The sequence below is a fragment of the Phyllostomus discolor genome, chromosome 6, assembly GCF_004126475.2.
Source record: "Phyllostomus discolor isolate MPI-MPIP mPhyDis1 chromosome 6, mPhyDis1.pri.v3, whole genome shotgun sequence".
NCBI classification, from domain to species: domain Eukaryota; kingdom Metazoa; phylum Chordata; class Mammalia; order Chiroptera; family Phyllostomidae; genus Phyllostomus; species Phyllostomus discolor.
Window position 1 is genome coordinate 13,026,290 of NC_040908.2, and position 20,317 is coordinate 13,046,606.

Here is a 20,317-nt window from a genome sequence, read left to right on the forward strand (position 1 = left end):
TCAGTTGAGACTAAGTCCCCACTTAGGCCTGTGACACGCGCGTGGTGACGGCAGGAGGCACTTGCCACTGGGAGTTCCAGGCAAGACTTAGTGAAACAAAGAAGCAAACTTAAAGATTTACCCCAGTTTTGAACAATCAAATGTGACTACACTTTTTCATCAAATTTCAGAGTTGTCCTTGCTCCCCAGAATGCATTCCAGGGTCGGGCAGCGTGCTCTGATGAGGGAGGGCTTTGTCTCCCGTTGGGTGTCATTCCTCACAGCCTGTGTCTGTCCTCGGTGCAGCCCTGCACGTGACGGGAAGCCAGAGTTCCTCCGGGTCCGCTTCGCTTTTTCCTCTGCCTTCCTCCGCTCTCCCATCCAGCAGGGAAGGGTGAGGAGGCCCCGGTCCCAGTCTTGTTGTGCAGACGGGACCTGTGAGCAAGACTTGGAACCAGTGCTCTCTGGGAGGCGGGCCACTGCCAGGTCCAGGACTCGGGGTGCCGAGTCCCAGGTGGGGGCCTGGGGATGCCGAGTCCCGGGGCTCAAAGGTGAGGAGCACAGCAGGCCACCTCTCACGTGCATTCCCCTCCCTCTCCTCCTGGGCAGTTCGTGAAGTTCGCCAACATCGAGGAGGACACGCCCTCCTATCACCGGAGCTACGACTTCTTCGTGTCCCGCTTCAGCGAGATGTGCCACTCCAGCCACGACGACTTGGAAATCAAGACCAAGTGAGTGACGGGAGGCCCGGCCTCGGGCCCGCGGTCCCCTTGTCCGTGACACCCGCCCCTGAACATCCGCACTCACCACCCCCTTCTCCCGCACCCTGCTCCGTCCCCTCCCCCACCGGCGGCCTGCATCCTCTTCAAACCCGTTTCATAACTCACTGCATTTCGTGTCCATTGTCTGCCCCGCCCCCCACCAGAATGTGAGCTCTGTGAAGGCGGGAACCGTTGTTTGTTCGCTGATGCCTCCCAAGGGCTAAAGCAGTGGCCTGGGAGCAGTAGGGACTCGGTCGATCCTTGTTCAGGGCGTGAATGAATGGATGGATGCGTGTTTTCAGATACATATCTTGAGTTACAGAATACATTTACATGTGCATATCAAACATGAAAAAATACTTAATTCACGATAATACACTGATCCACACAGAAATAAGACCCCTGAAATAAAATCACAAAGAGTTACATGAACGCGTGCCGACTGGGACAGGTAGAGCAGGACACGGCATCCAGCTGATGAAGCACAGGTGTTGTGTGGCAAGCATTGTCCTTGGAACCACAGGGTCCAAGAGGGTTAGAAGTGGGTTGCTGCCGTGTGAACTGGAGACTGCGTTTGAAAGGGGAAGGAAGGAGGAAGAGGGGCTAGCTGCAGGGGGAGCTGGAGAAGACCCAGTCTACTACACGGTAGACCAGTTCTCCAGTGGCTTGTCCTGGAACTCAGCCGATGCCTCAGCATCTCCAAGGGGCCCCGAGTTCTGAGCAACAATGGCAGGGTTAGGGAGCCCCATGCACCCCTAGTAACAGCTTGCTTGCCACAGCTGATGGTCTGGATTGGAAAAACAAGGAGGGAATCCCTCCATCCCCCGGGTTGCTGGTTCCCAAGGCTTCCAAGCCTTTGGCTGAAGAGTGGCTCCGGGGCTGGTCCCTAGTCTCCCTTCCCCTGAACCAGTTGTGGGCCCCCTGGGCTGTGCTACTGCAGTGCACACGAGGAGGCCAGCGGGGGCCATGGAAGGAAGGAGACCCTTGTCTTCTCCCCAGTGTTGGCCCCTGCAGTAGCCACCTCACTCCCAAATGGCTATGAAGAGGCAGAGGGTCCCAGAGCAGGTGGGGCCTGCCCAGAAGCGGGTGTGGGGGAAGGTGCCAGACTGTACCCAGGTGATGCGGTAACAGGTAGCGACCTCTCAGGCGATGCCAAGCTTTCAGGAGCGGGGGTGGAGGGGACGCTTCCCATGCCACCCTGCACACACACACACACACACACACACTCATGCCGTCACTCACACACAATCATTCGCATGATCACACACACTTGTGCATCCGTGCATACACTCACACACACAGCTGCACACTCACACACACTCACACAGCCCACAGTGGTAGGAGCAGAGGCGCAGAAGCAGGCACGGCCAGCACTGCATTCTGACAGCGTTGGGAGCGTGCGGACCATCGGGGGGAGCGTTGCTCAGGTTTGCTCCTGGCAACCGGGCGGTGCCCTTTGCACCCACAGCCTGGCGCTTGCCATCCATGCAAGGAGGGCCCATGGGGGGCCGAGGTCCTGGCATGGGACCCCTCCCTACCTCTTATTGTCTCCGTCTGCTAACTTCCCACAGCCTCTTTCCCCAGAGGTCCCCCCTGTCATTCTCAGCCTTTGCAGGGCCCAGAGCATCTTTCCAAGAACCACCCTCGGGTCCCTTAAATAGATGTGTGTGTGTCTGTGTGCCACCCCCTGGGGCTCAGAGACATCCGGGCCACTTGCACGTGCAGGCCTGCACTGGGCCCACGACAAGGAACAGTGAGAGGGTTCCTGTCCCCCAGGCCTGGTCTTTGGGAATTGACTCTGAAAGGGTCAGCCGGCTCTGAGTGTCATGGAGTGAACTGTGTGCATGTGTGGAAGGGACTCTGGGGAAGCTGAAGGCAGAAGAAAACTTAACTCACTCCCGTGCACAAGGAAGCCCTGGGAAGAAAACTCCCCCACACTGGGCCTGCTTTCTTGCCAGCCAGGCTGTCTGGGGTGGCACGTGAGTCCAGCGTGTTAGGGACCTATCCCACAGTGCATCCAGGAGCACCGCTGACCCAGAGCCCGGATGGTTAGTGGAATACTATTCAGGTTACTTCCTTCCTGCCCTGGTCCGGGCAGCCTCTGGCTCAGGGGCTTGACTCGGGGGTCAGGGTCAGAGCAGCTGAGGGTTCCCGGGGAATCCTTGTCCATCACCAGCAGCCCAGACTGGTCCTGGGCCAAGGCCCCCGGTGCTGCAGGCCCTCTCACCACCCAGGTACGGCCACTGGGTGAGGACCAGGGAGCACCCTGCCAACCACACTTCAAACTGAAGCTGAAGATGCGAGTGGCAACTGCGCATTTGGGAAAACTGCTCAGCTCCACTGATCCTCAGACAGATCCAAACTGAAGTGGCTGCAAGATGGGAGGAATTTCCTGAGCCATAAAATTAGAGCAGATGCTGAAATGAGATCCCGGGGCTGACGCACGGCAGTGAGGCTGGCACGCGTCTGCAGCTCGTGCGCCGGCGCTGGGAGAGGAATTTGGCAGCGCCGGGAACCTTCATTCCTCAGCTTTGATCCAGCAATTCCACTCGTGGCAATGACTTGAAATGTCGTAAAACCTTTTATCCGGTGATGTCCCTCGTAGCGCTGTTACAATAGCAAAAAGTGTAGCAACAACTTACATGACCAATAGGGGACCCGTTCAGAAGGTTCTTACGACACTACGTCACACGTGTTACGAAGAGTTAATGATACAGAAGAACACTTACGATAAAATGTCATGGGAGAAAATGCGTATTATATATGCCATAGCTTCTTAATTCTGCGATATATCACATGCAGAATGAAGGTAAGATACTGAAAGGCCAGTAATGGTTATTGAGGAGTGGTTACAGTAGGGGTAAATCTTCTTTATACTTTTCTATAATCTGCTTGTGTTATTTTATAATTAGAAAAAGCAGTTTGATTTTAAAAAAAAAAAGAGGAACTTCAAGCTGAAATAAAAGGCCAGTAAAGAGGGACCCCTCTGCAGAGCCACGCTGACCCTGGGCCGGCGCGGTGGGGACCAGGGGGGTGTGTGAAAGGGCCTCCTCTGTGCTGTGACTCAGTTTCCCCTGTGACTGCTCAGCCAGCGTAGCCCCAGTCTAAACCCTTTTGTGCCAGGAGAGCCTGGGAGACCTGTGCCTCCCCCTGCAGCCCCCACCCCCGCCCACCTCACTCCCCCTGGATCGGCCTCGTCCGTTCGCAGCAGCCCTGGGAGCTACTGTGTCTTGGGCTCGAGCTGGAACAAACCCAGCTGAGTACTGAAGAGAGGGAGCCTTAGGGGTGGTTCCTGGGCAAAGGCAGCCAGCTTGTGCCCGCCGGCACATGAAGCCGGCCAGCCAGAAGCCTGAGCTGCAGGGAGAGCAGAAGGGGGGCTCCACCCTGCCTTCGGTGGGTGCAGTGGGTGAATGCATCCCTCCCTCACCCCCGCACTTGCCACGGAAGCTGGACTTCCAGGGGCTGGAGGGCTTCCCGGCCTCACCTCACCCTTTCCTCGCAGAATCCGGATGTCGGGCATCAAGGGGCTGCAAGGGGTGGTGAGGAAGACGGTGAACGACGAGCTGCAGGCCAACATCTGGGACCCTCAGCACATGGACAAGATCGTCCCGTCGCTGCTCTTCAACCTGCAGCACGTGGAGGAGGCGGAGAGGTAGGCCGGCCAGGCAGGGCGGGACCTGGGCTGCAGGCACTCGCAGCCCCCCCGGCGCAGCTGCCTGCCGGCCTTGCGGGGCTCCGGCTTCCTGCTGGTGCTGAGCTGTGAGGCCCAGGGTCTTGGCTTCGGGGGGCTGTCTGCGAAGCGCCCAGGGCCAGCTTTCTGCCCGCCCATTATGCCCATTAAGGTCTGAGTTCCTGAAGAAAGGGCCGTAATGGTGCGGCTCCTCGGGGCTGAGTGTGCTGGTGAGAGCAAAGAGCCATGTCTCAAGGTGACCGCTGTCTCTCAGGCCAAGGCGGTTTTGAAATGCCCTGCATGGATGGCTCCAGTGACTGCGGGCTATGCCTCCCGGACCTTCCTTCCCGGCCCCCCCAACCCCTCCCTTAACTTCCTAAAACGTGCCTGCCAGCAGCCCCGCAACACAAATTGCAGGCATTGGGGTTTAATTTGGAGGCCCCCAGATCCGGAGTGCAGCCAGTCCCCACGCCTTGCTCTTCCCTTCTGTGAAATGGGAAGGAGGGAAGTGTTCATCACCCTGTGCACCTTGGCCGGATTAGGTCCCTCACTTTCTGTCAATCAAGCCTCTGCGGCTAGTAGACAGGGAGAGTAAGTGTGCCCTCTCGTGGCTGTCTCCGGCATCGCACCTCACTGACAAGATTGCCCTGTAGTCTCAGGGCCGCGAGTCTTGGGGACCCTTCTGTCCCAATCTGGGCCCACCTCCTGTGACTCGGGTACCACTGAGTCACACCCGGGCCAACCGCTGTGCCTTTCTCCTCCCCCATTTCCCTCTCCCATCTCCTGTCTCCCACTTTATTTTGCTTCCTGCTATCTCGCCCCTCTCTTTTCGCATCACATCTCTTTTTGTCCTTCCAAAGCCCCAGGAGCCCGGAGACACTTGGGGTCGGTGCCTCACCGGGCACGTGGCGCTCGGGGAATCTGTCTTTCTGACAGAGGCGCATCAAGCCCGTCCTTCGGGATTTCCGAAAACTTGATCCCTTCGCCCACCACCTTCCTCCGCTCTGGGCCTCTTGACCCCGTTTAACTTCTGACCGCCGTGCGCGCGGTCGCCCTGGTGACCCGCGCCGGATCCCTGCTCTTCCTGCTGCACCGTTTGCGGTTTGCGCGGCTGCAGCACGGAGGCCGAGGCGCGCCCCCGCCTCGCCTTGCCCCCTCACCCGCCTGGCTGTGTGTCCCCACAGCCGCTCGCCCTCGCCCCTCCAAGCACCGGAGAAGGAGAAGGAGAACCCGGCGGAGCTGGCGGAGAGGTGCCTTCGGGAGCTGCTGGGCCGCGCCGCCTTCGGCAACATCAAGAACGCCATCAAGCCCGTGCTCATGTGAGCTCCTCCCCACCCCCCTCGCCTAAGCGAACAGTGTCCGCCCGCGTCCACCTGCTGAGTCTGGAAAGGAGAGGAGGTGTGGCCACGTCGGGTCCCTCCTCTGTGCCTGTGTCCCCTGCGCTGGGACAGCAAAAGCCCCCACACAGTGGCCAAGTGCAGTTTGGGGGGGAAGAGTTGGTAGGAGGGCCCCCAGAGCTGAAGGAAGGTGCTGGGTTCACCCCTAAACCCAGGAGCCCTGGAGAGCCCAGCTCCGTGACCTCCTTCCAGCTCTGGGGCTGGGGCTGGGGCTGGCGCGGGGTCCCTCCTGCTCCCCTCCTCCCACCTACAGGGAGCTGTGTGAGCAGCACCGGGGCCCTGGAGGTGCCCCTCCTCCCCCAGGCTCTCTCTCCTCCCTGATGTCACTGTGGGGTTCACGGCCATCCCCCGTGTTGTCTCCCTCACAGCCATCTGGATAACCACTCCCTGTGGGAGCCCAAGGTGTTCGCCATCCGTTGCTTTAAAATCATCATGTATTCAATTCAGGTACGGCGTCCCCTGGCCGAGGGCCCCTCTGGGAGCAGGGCGGGGCCCTCACAGACAGAGCCAGCTGTCTGAGGCCAGTTCAGCTCATCACAGACCAATGAAGTGCGATTTTAGAGAATGCATAGAAAAATTAAACGAGAACCCCGCGCAGAGAGAGTGCAGCCCACAGACCAGGCTCAGCCGCTGAGGCAGAGTCGCATTGCCCACTCAGCACTCGCTCTCCGTTGCTGCGCTTAGCTCCGTGTAAAAATAGGGCATCAGACCTCAGACTGCCACCAGACCACGGGCCACACTTTGAGCAGCTCTAGACTAAACCGTGTGGCCTCTCGTGGGCCTTAAATAAGACGTGGGGAAGTGAAAAGGAAGAGGATATCTTAACGTTGGTGTTTGACCCATTTGGGGTGGAAGAGCCCAGGAAAGTGGTGGGGATCCAGGTCTGTGCCGGGTTGGCCTTTGCTCTTTGTTGGGCCAACGGGGGAGGAGCCCCGGAAAAGGAATCGGGACCGTCCCACTTCTGTCCAGCCCCGCCTGTGGGCCCCTTGCAGGGCTGCCGGCCCAGCGGCCACGCGGGGGGCTGTCTGGGGCCAGCACGTCTTCCTCCCCCCAGCCGCAGCACTCCCACCTGGTTATCCAGCAGCTCCTGAGCCACCTGGACGCCAACAGCCGCAGCGCGGCCACCGTGCGGGCGGGCATCGTGGAGGTCCTGTCGGAGGCCGCCGTCATCGCAGCCACCGGCTCCGTGGGTAAGGTGGCCCCGAAGGGAGTGGGCTGGGAACCCCTCAGGGACAAGGAGCTGCCCCCGGTGGGAGGCTGCCTCCCCTTCCAGAAGAGGGCAGGGCACCTGCGGGAGGTGTCAGAGCCGGCTTTCTGGGGTTGCAGAGGTCAGCGGGGAAGGTGAGGGCGGAGGAAGCCCCCGGCTGGAAGGGCAGAGCAGGGACGAACGAACGAATGAATGAACGAACGAGGGGCGCCAGCCCTGAACTCTGGGTCCCCCCCACACCCCGCCCTGCACCCAGGGCCCACGGTGCTGGAGATGTTCAACACTCTGCTGAGGCAGCTGCGGCTCAGCATCGACTACGCCCTGACCGGGAGCTACGACGGGGCCGTCAGCCTGGGCACCAAGATCATCAAGGAGCACGAAGAGTGCATGTTCCAGGAGGCCGTCATCAAGACCATAGGTGCCGGCCCGGAGGGGCGGGGGGTGGCGTGGGGCCCGGGGCGGGCTGGGGCCCGGGGGAGGGGTGCGGCCCGGAAATGGCCCCCAGGGGACTTCAGCCCAGGGCAGTGTGAGGTTGTCCTCTGTTCGTCCCACACCAGCATGGCGGGGGTGGAGTCAGTCCGAGGTGTGTGCAGCTCCCAGACTCCCTGGGAGGTCAGGCCTGGCCCGAGTGAGAGCCGGGGACCATCTTCTTGGGCTTCTCAGCCCGGACTCCAGGTCCCAGGCTCAGAGCCTCGAACCCTTCCATTTGGCCTGCCTGCCGCCTCCAGGTCTGAGGAACTGGTGGGGTGGCAGGGGGTGCGGAGAGCAAACGGAGGGAAAGAAGGAAGGGAGGAAGCCGTGAGAAATGTGTACACACATGGGCGTGGAAGAGAACTGTAAATTCGCCCCACGAGGGTGAAGGGTCATCACATCCAGGCCCTTCCTGCCCCAGTGCCAGCTCTGAGGAGTAGGCAGGCGGGCCTGATCCCCACTCACAGATGAAGCCATTGAGATCCCGGAGGTGTGACTTACCCAAGGGCACCCCCCAGGGCAGCCAGTGACGGCGCCTAGGCGGGCACCCTTGGGCTGCTGCCCCGGTCCCAGCGTCCAGGTTCCCCATCCGGAGACCCGCGCCTCGGGGGCGGGAATAGCACATGGAGGAACTGGAGCCTGGACAAGCCCGTGGAGTCGTTTCTCCTCGGGGTGGTGACTGTCACCCCCCCGCCCGCCGGGAAGCAGCAGCCCACACTCCCCGAGGCAGCTGGCTGGGCGGAAAGCCCAAGCTGAGAGACCCCGGCAGGCAGCCGTGGCCTCGCCCGGGCCGACCCTCTCCGCCGTCCTTTCTCCGCAGGCTCCTTCGCCAGCACGTTGCCCACCTATCAGCGCTCGGAGGTGATCCTCTTCATCATGAGCAAGGTCCCGCTGCCCTCCCTGCACCACCCCGTGGAGGCCGGCAGGACGGGGTAGGTCCACCAGGCCTCCCTCCCGCTTCCCCCTCTGCCAGCCGAGGCACCACCCCAGCCGCCCCAGCCACCCTGGACCATGTTTTCCGCTCTCGCCTTCCTCCCCTAATCTCGGGTCCCACAGCAATGACATGGGCTGCTACCTCCCCCCTCGTCACTGCCTCCCGCCTTGGGGGGACCCACCAATGCCCTGGCCTGCTTCCCAGCTCTGGTTGTCACTGTCCTGGGTAGCCCAACACGATCAGCCTCCTGGAGATCTAATCACGAGGGAGAGCCAACTGTGCCGGCAAGCGTGCAGTGTCCGCCCGAATCACCCTGGTGAGCACGTGTATCTCTGGTCTGCAGGGAGAACCGGAACCGGCTGACCCAGATTATGCTGCTGAAATCCCTCCTTCAGGTGAGCCCCTCCCGTCCCATCCCTGCTCTGTCCCCTCGGGAGGAAGCTCCTTCCTGGGGCCAAGGGACGGTGATGACAGGTCATCATTCAGGTGGCCAGTTTCTGATCCTCACAAAGGTTCTGTGTTGCTGCTGATGGCCTCGTCGTCTCTGCACTGAGGCAGGGTCTGTTGGCTCCTGCCCCCGTCCCCACCGAGGACCTGCCCAGACCCCTCCCTGCTCTGTTTCCCCCGGCGCTCAGTCTCCCAATTGCAAGCTTTCCCTTCGCCTGAGTTTTATATTCCTCTTTGCACGGTGTTTGGACGTGTATAATGCGCACCCGCCTTTTTGTGCGCATCGTGCACGGGATTATCCTAGCTGTGGCACATAACCATCATACCCAGGCATAATGTGCATCCTTATTTTTCCCTAAAAATTGGGCAAAAAGTGTACATAAATGTAAATGTACACTTCTTTATAAATGGCAGAACACAGGCACATCTTTGCAGCCATCACTAGAGTCTAGGTGCCTTGTTCTCAGGTGTTAACAGGTGTCATTCCTGTGGCCACCCTGTTAAACCACAGCCCCGGAGCCCCCCAGCCTACACAGGGTCCTGACCCTGCAGCTGTGGCAAGCTCCCCCGCTACTCGTGCACAGCCTTGGTGGGAAATGGGGACCATCTCCATCCCTCCTCACCTATCAGAAATACAACCACGAGAACTTTCTAGAAATGCTGCTCCCCATGGGTTGCTCCTTGTTAAAGAGTAGGTCTCGGTTTTCAGTGACACAGCCAGACCTCACACAGCACACCCTGGAGACACTGCAGTCTCGGTTCCAGACCCCACAGTAAAGCGAGCACAGCAGTTAAGTGAGTCACATGAGGTTTTTGGTTGCCTGGTGCACATGAAAGCCATGTTTATACTATGTATATTATAATCTGTTAAGTATGCAATTGCATTATGTCTAAAACCCAACGTACACACCTGATTTAAAAAAACACTTTATTGCGCCCCAACTGGTGTGACTCAGTGGGCTGGGCAGCATCCTGCAAAGCCGCAGGTCACCAGTTTGATTCCCGGTCAGGGCGCATGCCTGGTTGTGAGTTCAGTCCCCATTTGGGGGCACATTCCAGAGGCAACCGATCGATGTTTCTCTTGCACAACGATGCTTCTCTCCCTCGCTTTCTCCCTCACTTCCCCTCTCTCATTGATTAATTACTTTATTGCTAAAAAATGCTAGTCATTATCCGAGCCTTCAGCGGGTCGTGATCTTTGTGCCGGCGGAGGGTCTCACCCACCCTCTGTAACACAGTGCGGTGTCTGCGCCGCGCAGTAGAGGGAAGCACCACGGAGCAAGGTGTGCCCGTCTTCTCAGACTGACGCGGGGAGGTCTCCAGCCCCCCTTCCCTCCCCAGGCCCCCCATCGCATCCCTCCCCCACATCTGTTCCAGCCGAGATGCTCTGCCCCGTCCCCTCCCCCCTCCCACTCGTGTGTCTCCCCTCCCCTCTCCCAGCCCCCACCTTTCACGTCGCCCTATTGTCATAAAGCTCTTCACGCTAACACTGCCCGCAGCTGGTGGCCTCCTCCCCCTCGGTACCCCTGCCATCTCTTCACGGAGTTTACTCTCATTGATCTGTGCTCGGCGTCTCACTGAGGTGGCAGTTCGGGGTGCGCTCCGATCCATCCCCCTCTGGGGAACCCTGAGGTTTACTGTTGGTGGCGCCAGGTTTTGCCAGGCCCTCCAGGGCCTGCCGAATCATCAGAGGCCTTGTTTTATAGTGTGTGGGCTACCCACACACTATAAACAAATATGTTTTGCTGCTTTGACTGCTTTGACATCACAAAGGAAGTGCCTGTGCCAGCTAGCTTTACCCAGAGACCCCCTCGGTGGCCACGCTGGGAGAGATGTAGCCAAATGCTGTGTGTGCTCTTGGCTGCTGCCCTGTGCCTGGGCTCTCATTCCTCAGCCCAGCTGTAAGTTCTCCCACTGTCTGTCCGTTTCTCCGGGGCTGTCCCCATGCCTAGCCAAGCCTTGTATGTACACTGAGCCTTCATCAGCTGTGCCCAGACGGCCCAGAATATGCGTTCCAAGGCTTCCTGGCTCCTGCTCCCCTCCAATGTGCATTCCCTGCTTTCTTTTAACCACATCATGCTCCCGCACACTCTCCCCATCCAACCCCATGTCTACTGGGCTGAGCTGAGGAGGTTGTCCAGGTGGATGCTGGCGTGTTCAGAAAAGTTGCCTCTGGCATCCAGGGCCCAGGCCCAGGGTGGGTCCGGACTGGGGAATCTGGGCTGGGAGATGCCAGAGAGGATGGCTGCCTCAGACCCAACCTCTGCAGGCTGCTGAGAGGGTCAGCGCTCCGAAGCACAGCCATGCTGGGCTCCCTTGCAGGTGTCCACAGGTTTCCAGTGCAACAACATGATGTCAGCCCTGCCCAGCAACTTCCTGGACCGCCTCCTGTCCACCGCCCTCATGGACGACGCAGAGATCCGACTCTTCGTTCTAGAGATTCTCATCAGCTTCATCGATCGCCATGGCAACCGCCACAAGTTCTCGTCCATCAGGTGACCTTGAGGTTTCCTCCCCTGTTGGTGTGTGTTGGGAGAAGACTCCTGACAGGGCCGCGCGTGCGGACAGGAGCACGATTCAGAGATGCAGCGAGGCCCACCGGAGAACCGTTCACGGACATGGACCTGGGGTCCTGTGAGGGGAGGGGCCCCCGAAACAAAGGGTGCTTGACCTGGGGAGAAGCAGGTGGTTTGGAGATTTGGGAGGTAGCATGTTCTAAAGGGACTTTTCAGGTGAGGATGAAGAGAAGAATCTCGAACAACGTCTAAGAAAAAGGGACAGGAACTAGAGAACGTGGGAGAAAGCGGAGAGCGGGCTAGGAGCCAGGGCGGGAGGGGCACTGGGGGGACAACCAATGACATCGGGATAAAGCCCAGTGACACCACGTGCATCCTAAGTGGTCTCATGCAAGGGCTAACTAAGGTGGCCCCTCTGTCCCCATCCAGTACCCTGAGTGACATCTCCGTCCTGAAGCTGAAGGTGGACAAGTGCTCCCGACAGGACACCGTCTTCATGAAGAAGGTTAGTGAGTGTGACCTCAAGATGCAGAGAATCCCAGGCGGGCCCCGTGGGCCCTCACCTTCCAGCGCCCATGTCACCACTGACCTCTGCCCCCGAGCCGGCCTCCTCCCACTTTGACTGTGGTAGTCAGGATGAGCTGCAGCCGACCCACGTGGGGGTCAAGCCCCAGGGTCATGCTCATCACCAAGGCCACGTGAGGACCAGGGACTGTGTTCTGACCCTAAAGCAGTTTGGGCAGCAGCTCTTGCTGCTGGTTCAGCTGGACCCAGCCGCCCCTGGGTGCTCACTCCTGCACGTGTTCACGCCCCCTGGTGTCGGCTTCAAAGACAGCCTCTCCCTGGCGGCAGAAGTGGGGAACACACGGCCTGCCCACCCCCACTCACTGGTTTTTCTGTCCTCCTTGCCCCTCCTGCCCCGCCCTGCCCCGCCCTGCCCCGTGGCCTTGCCCACCCCCTCCTCGTGTCCCCAGCACTCCCAGCAGCTCTACAGACACATCTACCTGAGCTGCAAGGAGGAGACGAACCTGCAGAGCCACTACGAGGCGCTCTACGGCCTGCTGGCGCTCATCAGCATCGAGCTGGCCAACGAGGAGGTGGTGGTGGACCTCATCCGCCTGGTGCTGGCTGTCCAGGTCAGCACGACGTGGGGGCTGGGATCGGGGGAGAGGACCTATTTTGACCAAGCACTAATCGGAGCGCTGAGTGGCAACTGCTAACACTTGTCTGGGAGCCCAGGAAGATGGTGCCTTCGGTTGGCCATTCCTCCACGAAGACCACAGACCGTGGCCTGTGGGCGAACCGTGAAGAATGCGTCATTCATGGCTTTAGCCCATTCTCAGGCTAACGGAGACCCAGGGGAGAGGGTCATTCAAACATACCCCTTAGCCCATGGTAGTTAAAGTCTCCTGCAGGGTCTGAATGGGGCTCCAGGGGTTGCCAAGAGGGTGCTTGTAAGCCCCAGGTGACCCCAAAGCAAGTCACCTAGTTCCCAAACCTGGCTGTGCTTCTACATCGCCTCAAGCACTTATTAAAAATCCATATTCCCGCTCCTGCCCCCGAGCCTGGGGGCTGTAGATCTGCGGGCCTCCCTGTGACTCTTCGGCGGGCAGCAGGGCACTGCACAGGGCTTCGGGCTTCTGGGGTCTGCCTGGGTGGAAGCCTGCTCTAGCCCCTGGGGCGTGTCCTTCAGACCTCAAAGGTAAGGGTCTCCCCGTCCTGAGGCAGGCGGGCATTGTTTCCTGGCTGGAGGCAAGCCTGGGAATTCAGTGGCGGGGAGTCTTAGGCCACCCGCCTGGAGGTGCTGAGTCCTGCAAGGCCAGCCCAGACGCCATGATTGTCTTCATTCCAGAACTTGAGATTCCTTGGTATCCAGTCCCCTGGTAGCTCCCACACCTTGAGGTATGGTGTGGACCCAATATAGCAAACCAATCCCGTGCTGCAGGTGTCATCTGGGGTCTGAAGCGAAGGCGACAGCTTGGTGATGAGGGTTGGGACAGGCAGAGCCACTGAAGCTGGAACTGCCTGGTGGGGGCTGAGGCCATCGCCCCCATGGGTTGCTCCGGGGACCATTCCGTCAGCTGTAACAAGGACGGCCTCTGACTTCCAAGAGATGACGGAGCAGATGCTGAAAAGGGCTTAGCGTGGCGCGGTGGGCCGTCTCCTTACAGCGGGGGAGGGGGAGGGGGCAGCCGCAGCTCCTGCGTAACTGCCCGCTGAAAACCGCAGAGGCCCCTGTGTGTCGCCGCAGGACCTGGCCCAGGTCAACGAGGAGAACCTGCCCGTGTACAACCGCTGCGCCCTGTACGCGCTGGGCGCCGCCTACCTGAACCTCATCAGCCAGCTCACCGCCGTGCCCGCCTTCTGCCAGCACATCCTCGAGGTGGGTGGGCTGCACGGGTGTCCCCCACCGGTGCCGTGTCCCCCACGGGTGCCACGTCCGTCTCCTCTCCCGTTTCTTCTCCGCTGCCGAAACTTTAAAAACCTCAGCTATCGTGTCGTTTCACCCCTACAGACGTCATTGTTTATATCCAAAAAAACGGACAGCTTCCCACGTGATTGCCCTGCTACTGACATACTAGATCCAATGATCAGTAAGGCCTCGGTGTGACCCGGTACTCGGGCTACGGTCCAATGTCCTCATCTGTCACAAAAGGCATTTTAGAACATACTGAAGTGTTTGTAGGTGCAATGACATGACGCCTAGGATTAGCTGGAGAATGCACTAGAAGAAGTGAAACAACACAAGAAACCTCAGCTGGCCTGAGCTGGGGGGTGTGGGGGACGGTGCCGTGTCCGTGTGCTCGAGACCACCCGAGCGGGGCAGGAGCTCCCCACCACCCGGGCTGCTGCAGGGAGTGTGGGCAGGGCCAGGCCAGACACCCTCTCGGCAGAAACCGTAGCACCATTGCTTCCGCGCCTCCCCCATACACCTGCCCGCCGACTGTCCTCCCACCTCTCCGCCTCTCAGTAGCTTCCACCTTCCTGGTCAAAAATGTGCGAAGGATGCTGAGGGAACCTCAGCACGCCCCTGTCCGTCGGGACGTGTTTGCAGCTCCCCAGGGCTTGGGAAGTGGTGTGACCTCTGCTGCCCTTTTCGGGTTTAAAGAGAAAACAGGAACAGGTGCAGAAGCGAGAAAGAGCAGTCTCTCTGGAGCCGAGTCCCCTGCGTTTGGAAGACACTTAGTGCCTACGTGTCACCGGGGAGAGCTTGCACAGACCCCCCCAGGTGCCTCAGGCTGCTCTGGGGGTCACTGTTGATCCAAATTTGTCCCTCAGAAGCCCAGCTGGAGGGTGCCCTGCCTCCGGTTTTCGGGAGGGAGGAAACTCCGGGGCGTGGGCGGTGGGAGCTCTTTCCTTGGGCGGTTTCGAGCTCCCTGTCCCTGCTGAGCCCGGCTCTCACCGTGTGATTCCTCCCAAACGCCAGGTGATAGAGACCAGGAAGAAAGAGGCTCCGTACATGCTCCCTGAGGACGTGTTTGTGGAGAGGCCCAGGTGAGGAGTGCACCTGGGGCGTGGTCTGGGCCACCCAAGGCGCCTGAGTAGAGAGTCTGAGGCAGGGGCTCAGGCTCCTGTGGGCTCCAAGGCCAAACGTGGACCTTGCCTGTGGCCCGCAGGTCCTGGGTCGAGTCTGACCCTCATTAGGTGCGTGGAACACACACCCTGAGCCATCTTGGCCGCAGAGGGTACGCAAGGCCACCTCTGGGAGCTCTGGCCACCACGCCCACGGGAAGCAGTCCTGGAGCAGCTCTTCCAGACGAGACGCTGCCCTCAGTCCAGCTGGCATTGTCAGAGTCCGTGGGCCAGGCTCCCTTCAGCATCAGGGGGGACTCAAGGAACAGATACCCTGAAAAAACTACAGTGTCTCCCAGCAGAGGGCGGCTTTATCGATCACAGCTCACCCACGCAACAGACAATGGTAGCCACCTACAGTGGCCTGGAAGAGCAGTCACTGAGAAACAGTCACTGTAGAATAGGTGCAGGAGCCGGGCCCCGGGGCAGGAACGTGGGGGCGGGGCGATGTGCACGCCTCACAGGCGCGTGTGTGGCTGGAGGATCCTGGGTCCTCCAGGTTATCTCTGGAAAGTGGGATTCTGGGTGATTGTTTTTCCATTTGCATCTCTGTCATTTTGCATAATGAACGTTGCCTTTGTAATAAGGAAAGTCATTAGGAAAAATCCTCCTAGCTCCCCGAGGTCCTCACCCGCCCCTCCCTCCTTTGTCTCCAGGCTGTCTCAGAACCTGGATGGCGTGGTGATCGAGTTCCTCTTCCGCCAGAGCAAGATCAGTGAGGTCCTGGGGGGCAGTGGCTACAATGCGGACCGGCTCTGCCTGCCCTACATCCCTCAGCTGACAGGTACGGGCTCTGTTCCGGCACTTCCGAGCCTGCCTCTGGCTTCTCGTGGGCAGGCAAAGGCCTGAGTGTGAGGCGCGTCCGTCGCCCTCCAAGGCATCTGGGGTGTCACACAGGAGCTGAAAGACACCGTGGAGACCTGCGGTGAGACGCTCAGGATCCCCCCCGCTTCTCCTCCTCCGTGTGGGGCCCTGAGAAGGGACCGGCCCACAAGACAGCCTAGCTGTGGGTGGGAGAGGCCCCGTGGTGCTACGCGTGGGCTACAGAGACCCCATTCTCTGGGATGGACTCCCTGGAAAATCTTGGACAAGGCCCTTGGCACCTCTGAGTCCCAGTTCCCTCGACTGTAAGACAGGGATGTCAGCAGCACTTGCCCGAGAGGGTTGGCAGGAAAGGCACGCAGTAACCGCTGCAGAAACCACAGGCCCTGGCGCTCAGCGCGGATGGTGCCGACACGAGTAGAGATGGGCTTTCTGGTCAGAAGCAGCTTCTTTGTGCCCATCAGTGATTTCAAAGCCTTAATCTTGAAGGGCAGAGCTCACCACCGAATGGTGGGCAGAGAAGGCCTCGGCCCTCTGCGGAGTCCACTGGTCATCTGCACGCGCGCTGCGCCCTCGGAGGACCGTGGGCCGGGCAGAGGCGCAGGCTTGGGGGCTGGCACCAGGGGTGTGACCAGGCTCGCCGCCCCCCCCACCCAGGGCTGCAAACTCAAGCTTCTGGCTTCTCCTTCCCCAGATGAGGACCGCTTATCCAAGAGGAAGAGCATTGGAGAAACCATTTCCCTGCAGGTGGAGGTGGAATCCAGGAACAGCCCCGAGAAGGAGGAGGTGAGTGTCTCCTTCTCCATACACTGTCCTGGGGAAGCCCCACATCTGGGGAGTGGGGGGACCTGTTCCGGCCCCCTGTGCAGGCAGGCCCTCCGCGAGCCAAGTCCCCGGCCCTGCACAGCACATTTAAGGTCACACAGAAAGTCGGTTTCCCAGGGAAGTCCCGTTTTCTCACTGTCGTCATGTACATCGTAGACATTTCCATCTGGAAAAAACACTTGTGTCCCCCGGCACGACCAGGGACCAGAACTAATCAGGGATCAGTGTCCTGGGCCAGGTGCCCCCCACTCTGCGCTGTGCCCCCCCCACCCCCACCAAGGGAGCCACCAGCCTGACTAATGTCCCTCCTTGGACTTTTGCCAACGAAGCCGTTCTCCCCCGGGTCGGCTTCTCTCACTGAGGACCGCACAGAAGCGGTAGAACACGAGTGTGTCACGGGTCTCCCCCCAGGAGCCCGCAGTCCCCTGGGGAACTCCTGGGGTGCGGTCCGAGCTCTGTCACTGCCTCCAGCACCCGACTGAAGGGCACACGCCCACGGAGCACCTTTGCTAGGGCTTTATTATTTCCCACCACCTTTTACAGCTCTCCAGACGACTGGGGTCCCGGGGCCCCCGTCCTCGGTCCGGCCTCAGTGTTCCTGACTTTATTTAGTATTCACATCCCACCTGGATGATTTAATGTCCTAAGTCCTCAAAAATGTTACTGGGTTCTTGAAATCTACACTGGAGATTATATTCACAGATGGCCGCAATAATCTCCTCTCACTGCCAATAGTTTTTGTTAGGCCTCCGAAGACTGTTTTGAATCATGGCGTTGTCCTCCCACCAGGCTTAATGGGACAAGCCAGGGTGGGGGGGACAGAGGGTTCCTCTTGGTGAGACTTGGAGGAAGAATTAGCCTCCCCACCCCCACCTCACTTCTCCTGGGGAGCTCCCAGGGAGACCTCGGTGAGAAGGTGGGGTCCCGAGGGAGTGTGGGCCCATGGGGACACTCTCCTGCGAAGCGGCAGGCTGCCAGCTACCTGAGGAAGCCAGGGCTGCCTCCTCCCCGCCCTCCCCGCCTGCCTTTCTGAACACTTGTCCCCTCTCCCTCAGCGCGTGCCCGCGGAGGAGATCACCTATGAGACGCTGAAAAAGGCCATTGGTGAGTGAGAGGCCCCCAGGGGCTCCGGGTGCGGGGCAGGGTGGGCGGAGCTGGGTCCTGGTTGCGAGTGGGCGTGTGCAGCCCCCTCTGCTGCCCAGCACAGACCTGAGGACAGAGGCTGGCGGCTTCCTCCGTCCAGTCCAAGCCCACCCCAACAGCCAGAGCCGCAGTGAACAGCCCTGCCTGCCTGCCGGGGCCCAGCAGGGTGCCCCTTGTGTCTTAGGTCGGGCGGCCTCTTTTCTCCTGACTGCGGCCTTTAACAGTGACCCACCGAGGGTCACGGCCACGCAGCTAACGAGCAGTTGCGTATAAATACTCTGACTAGTTTTTGATAGAATTTGATACAAAACAAGCTGAAAGTTGACCAGTGAGGGATATGAAGAACAAATCGTATTAATATGTATTTCATAATGGCAATAGACGTTAAAATGCGGCATCATCCCTTCTGTCTGAATTATCAGTCAGTGAAGTACTCCAACAGAGAGAACTCATTGGATGCTGATGACAAATTATGTCTTCAAATGCCAAACCTTCCTTACTTTTGCTGTCATCCATGGTACTCTTTCTAAACGTAACGTGCCTCCTTAAGTGGAGAATGATGGACAGATTTGAGGCCCCGCCCCCTTTTTTCTAACTCATTTGGGATCCCAAGAGGAATACAGAGAAGCCTGCACAGCGCCCTGCCACAGGGGGTCTGCATCGGCTTTGGTGGTCCTTGCGGCTTTCCCATCGCTGCTGTCCCTGCCGAATCCCGCCCCTCCCCCCAGGTCCTTCCTGCCCCAGGAACTTCAGGTGGTGGCGACCCCTAGCGGCCGAGCGGCTACCTGGGGCTTTGAAAGCCCAGTTGAAGGGCCAGCTCTGCTGGTTCTCAAACCCTCACACAAGGGAGGAGGCTGAGCCCTCAGGCAGAATCAGGGAAAGGTCCAGCCCTCCTGGGGCCAAGGGACAGCACCCAACCCTCCATGCCCACGGGCAGAGGGCAGAGGGCAGAGGCCGGCTGCGGTCACAGACAGAGCTCCAGGGAGGGGGCGGGGGGGGCCAGGTCTCTGTCCTCTCCTGCCCCTGCCCCCATGGGGGGTGGGGGAGGACGGGAGGCTGACCGACCTAACTCCGTGCTGCAGTGGACAGCGTGGCCGTGGAGGAGCAGGAGCGCGAGCGGCGGCGGCAGGTGGTGGAGAAGTTCCAGAAGGCGCCGTTTGAGGAGATAGCAGCCCACTGCGGGGCCAGGGTAAGCGAGGCCTAGCGAGGGCGGGTCCCCGGGGACCCCAGGGACCCAGCGTTAGGCCCAGGGCGGGCCTGGGGGTTCTGGAAGGTCTTGGCACTTTTGTGGACCAGAAACTAGGGTTTGGATGCCGACAGCGCCCTGGCCCTACACTCTTTCCCCGTGGCCCAGAAAATGTGGCTGTTAGTCACACGGGCCTTCAGACCTCACACTTTCCACGCGAGGGAGGAGTCCTGGCCCCAGCAACTCCGCTATCAGACAGACAGACCCTAATTATCATAGTAGCCAGTGCGCAAACAGGACTGACCGTATGCCGGGACATCTTGCGTTTATTTGCTTATTTCATTCTCCTGGCGACCTCTCTGCAGGCTGGTTCCACGGCGATGGTACCAACCACGACGGAGGAGCACAAACGTTTCTCGCAATTGACTGTATGGGCCAGGGTTTGGTAGTCCCGGTGCCCATCTTCGTAACAATGGGTTACAATTATAAACGTCCAAAATTTACAACTAACTCGTATGTTACTATACTTTTTCCTCTCCATAAAAATACACGTAATAGCCTTTTCTACTATTTTCTAATATACATACTTACTGTGTTTCTAATGTACTATGATAATTATATATAAATACATGTAAGTATAATGCAGATCGGGGGCGAGGCCGGGGCTGCTCGCCCCCGGCGCTCCGAGTGGAGGCCCGGTTGCGCACTGAACATGCGCACAACGCACTCTGCGCGCAGACTCCGTGGAGCCGGGAGGGCCCCGAGGGAGCGTCTTCCCTAACGCGCTGATTGTGCACCGCTGCTTCTTTGGGGTTCAGGAAAGAGCTGGAAACAGCCCTGAGCCTCCTGACTCCGGGCCCAGCAGGCCCCGCCTTCCCACTTGGAGGAGCGAAGGGTCCTTCAAGAACTGCCTCTTGAAGCCCTCGTGGTGGTCCCGGTCTCCGTGTTGTCCCCAGCAGGCTGGCTGGGTGGCTCTGCCCGACCTGACCCCACAGCCAGGGGCCCAGACAATACCGGAATGTCCCCTTCCTGAGGCTGCACTGCTGGGACCCGCAGTGCGTGCCCTGGACAGGCCGGCCAGAAACGGCCGGCAGAGGGGCGGGGCGCGCCGGCTCACCCTGCCTCTGTTTGTGCCTAGGCATCGCTGCTGCAGAGCAAGCTCAATCAGATCTTTGAAATCACCATCCGGTAAGTGTCAGCCCTGGCCCCTGCCCACTACAGTCCAGCGTTGGGCACCCCCTCCTGAGTCTTCCTCTCACACTGGTCTCCGGTCCTCCCTGTTTCCCGCCTCTGTCTCCGGGGCTGGCTGGAATCAGCCACCAACTCTCCCCAGAAAAGGAAATCGAGGCTAGGGAGGACAAGAGGCAGCTCAGAGAACCGGGGGAA

General features: G+C 59.7%; 1 protein-coding gene across 3 annotated transcripts in view; it reads left to right on the forward strand.

Moving 5' to 3' along the window:
* The window catches only part of EFR3B (EFR3 homolog B), a 75,233-nt gene that overhangs the window by 50,321 nt on the left and 4,595 nt on the right, over positions 1-20,317 (forward strand). The window contains exons 5-22 of one of the 3 annotated variants that reach the window (XM_028515412.2): positions 589-710; positions 4,243-4,392; positions 5,595-5,729; positions 6,176-6,254; positions 6,862-6,997; positions 7,271-7,432; positions 8,306-8,417; positions 8,763-8,814; positions 11,189-11,361; positions 11,812-11,887; positions 12,357-12,518; positions 13,634-13,765; positions 14,810-14,877; positions 15,612-15,739; positions 16,472-16,563; positions 17,658-17,706; positions 18,828-18,934; positions 20,070-20,119. In XM_028515412.2, the coding sequence (XP_028371213.1) occupies positions 589-710; positions 4,243-4,392; positions 5,595-5,729; positions 6,176-6,254; positions 6,862-6,997; positions 7,271-7,432; positions 8,306-8,417; positions 8,763-8,814; positions 11,189-11,361; positions 11,812-11,887; positions 12,357-12,518; positions 13,634-13,765; positions 14,810-14,877; positions 15,612-15,739; positions 16,472-16,563; positions 17,658-17,706; positions 18,828-18,934; positions 20,070-20,119 (1,985 nt within the window). The remainder of the gene's footprint in view (positions 1-588; positions 711-4,242; positions 4,393-5,594; positions 5,730-6,175; positions 6,255-6,861; positions 6,998-7,270; positions 7,433-8,305; positions 8,418-8,762; positions 8,815-11,188; positions 11,362-11,811; positions 11,888-12,356; positions 12,519-13,633; positions 13,766-14,809; positions 14,878-15,611; positions 15,740-16,471; positions 16,564-17,657; positions 17,707-18,827; positions 18,935-20,069; positions 20,120-20,317) is intronic. The other 2 variants (XM_028515413.2, XM_036027734.1) reach the window with 2 other exon arrangements.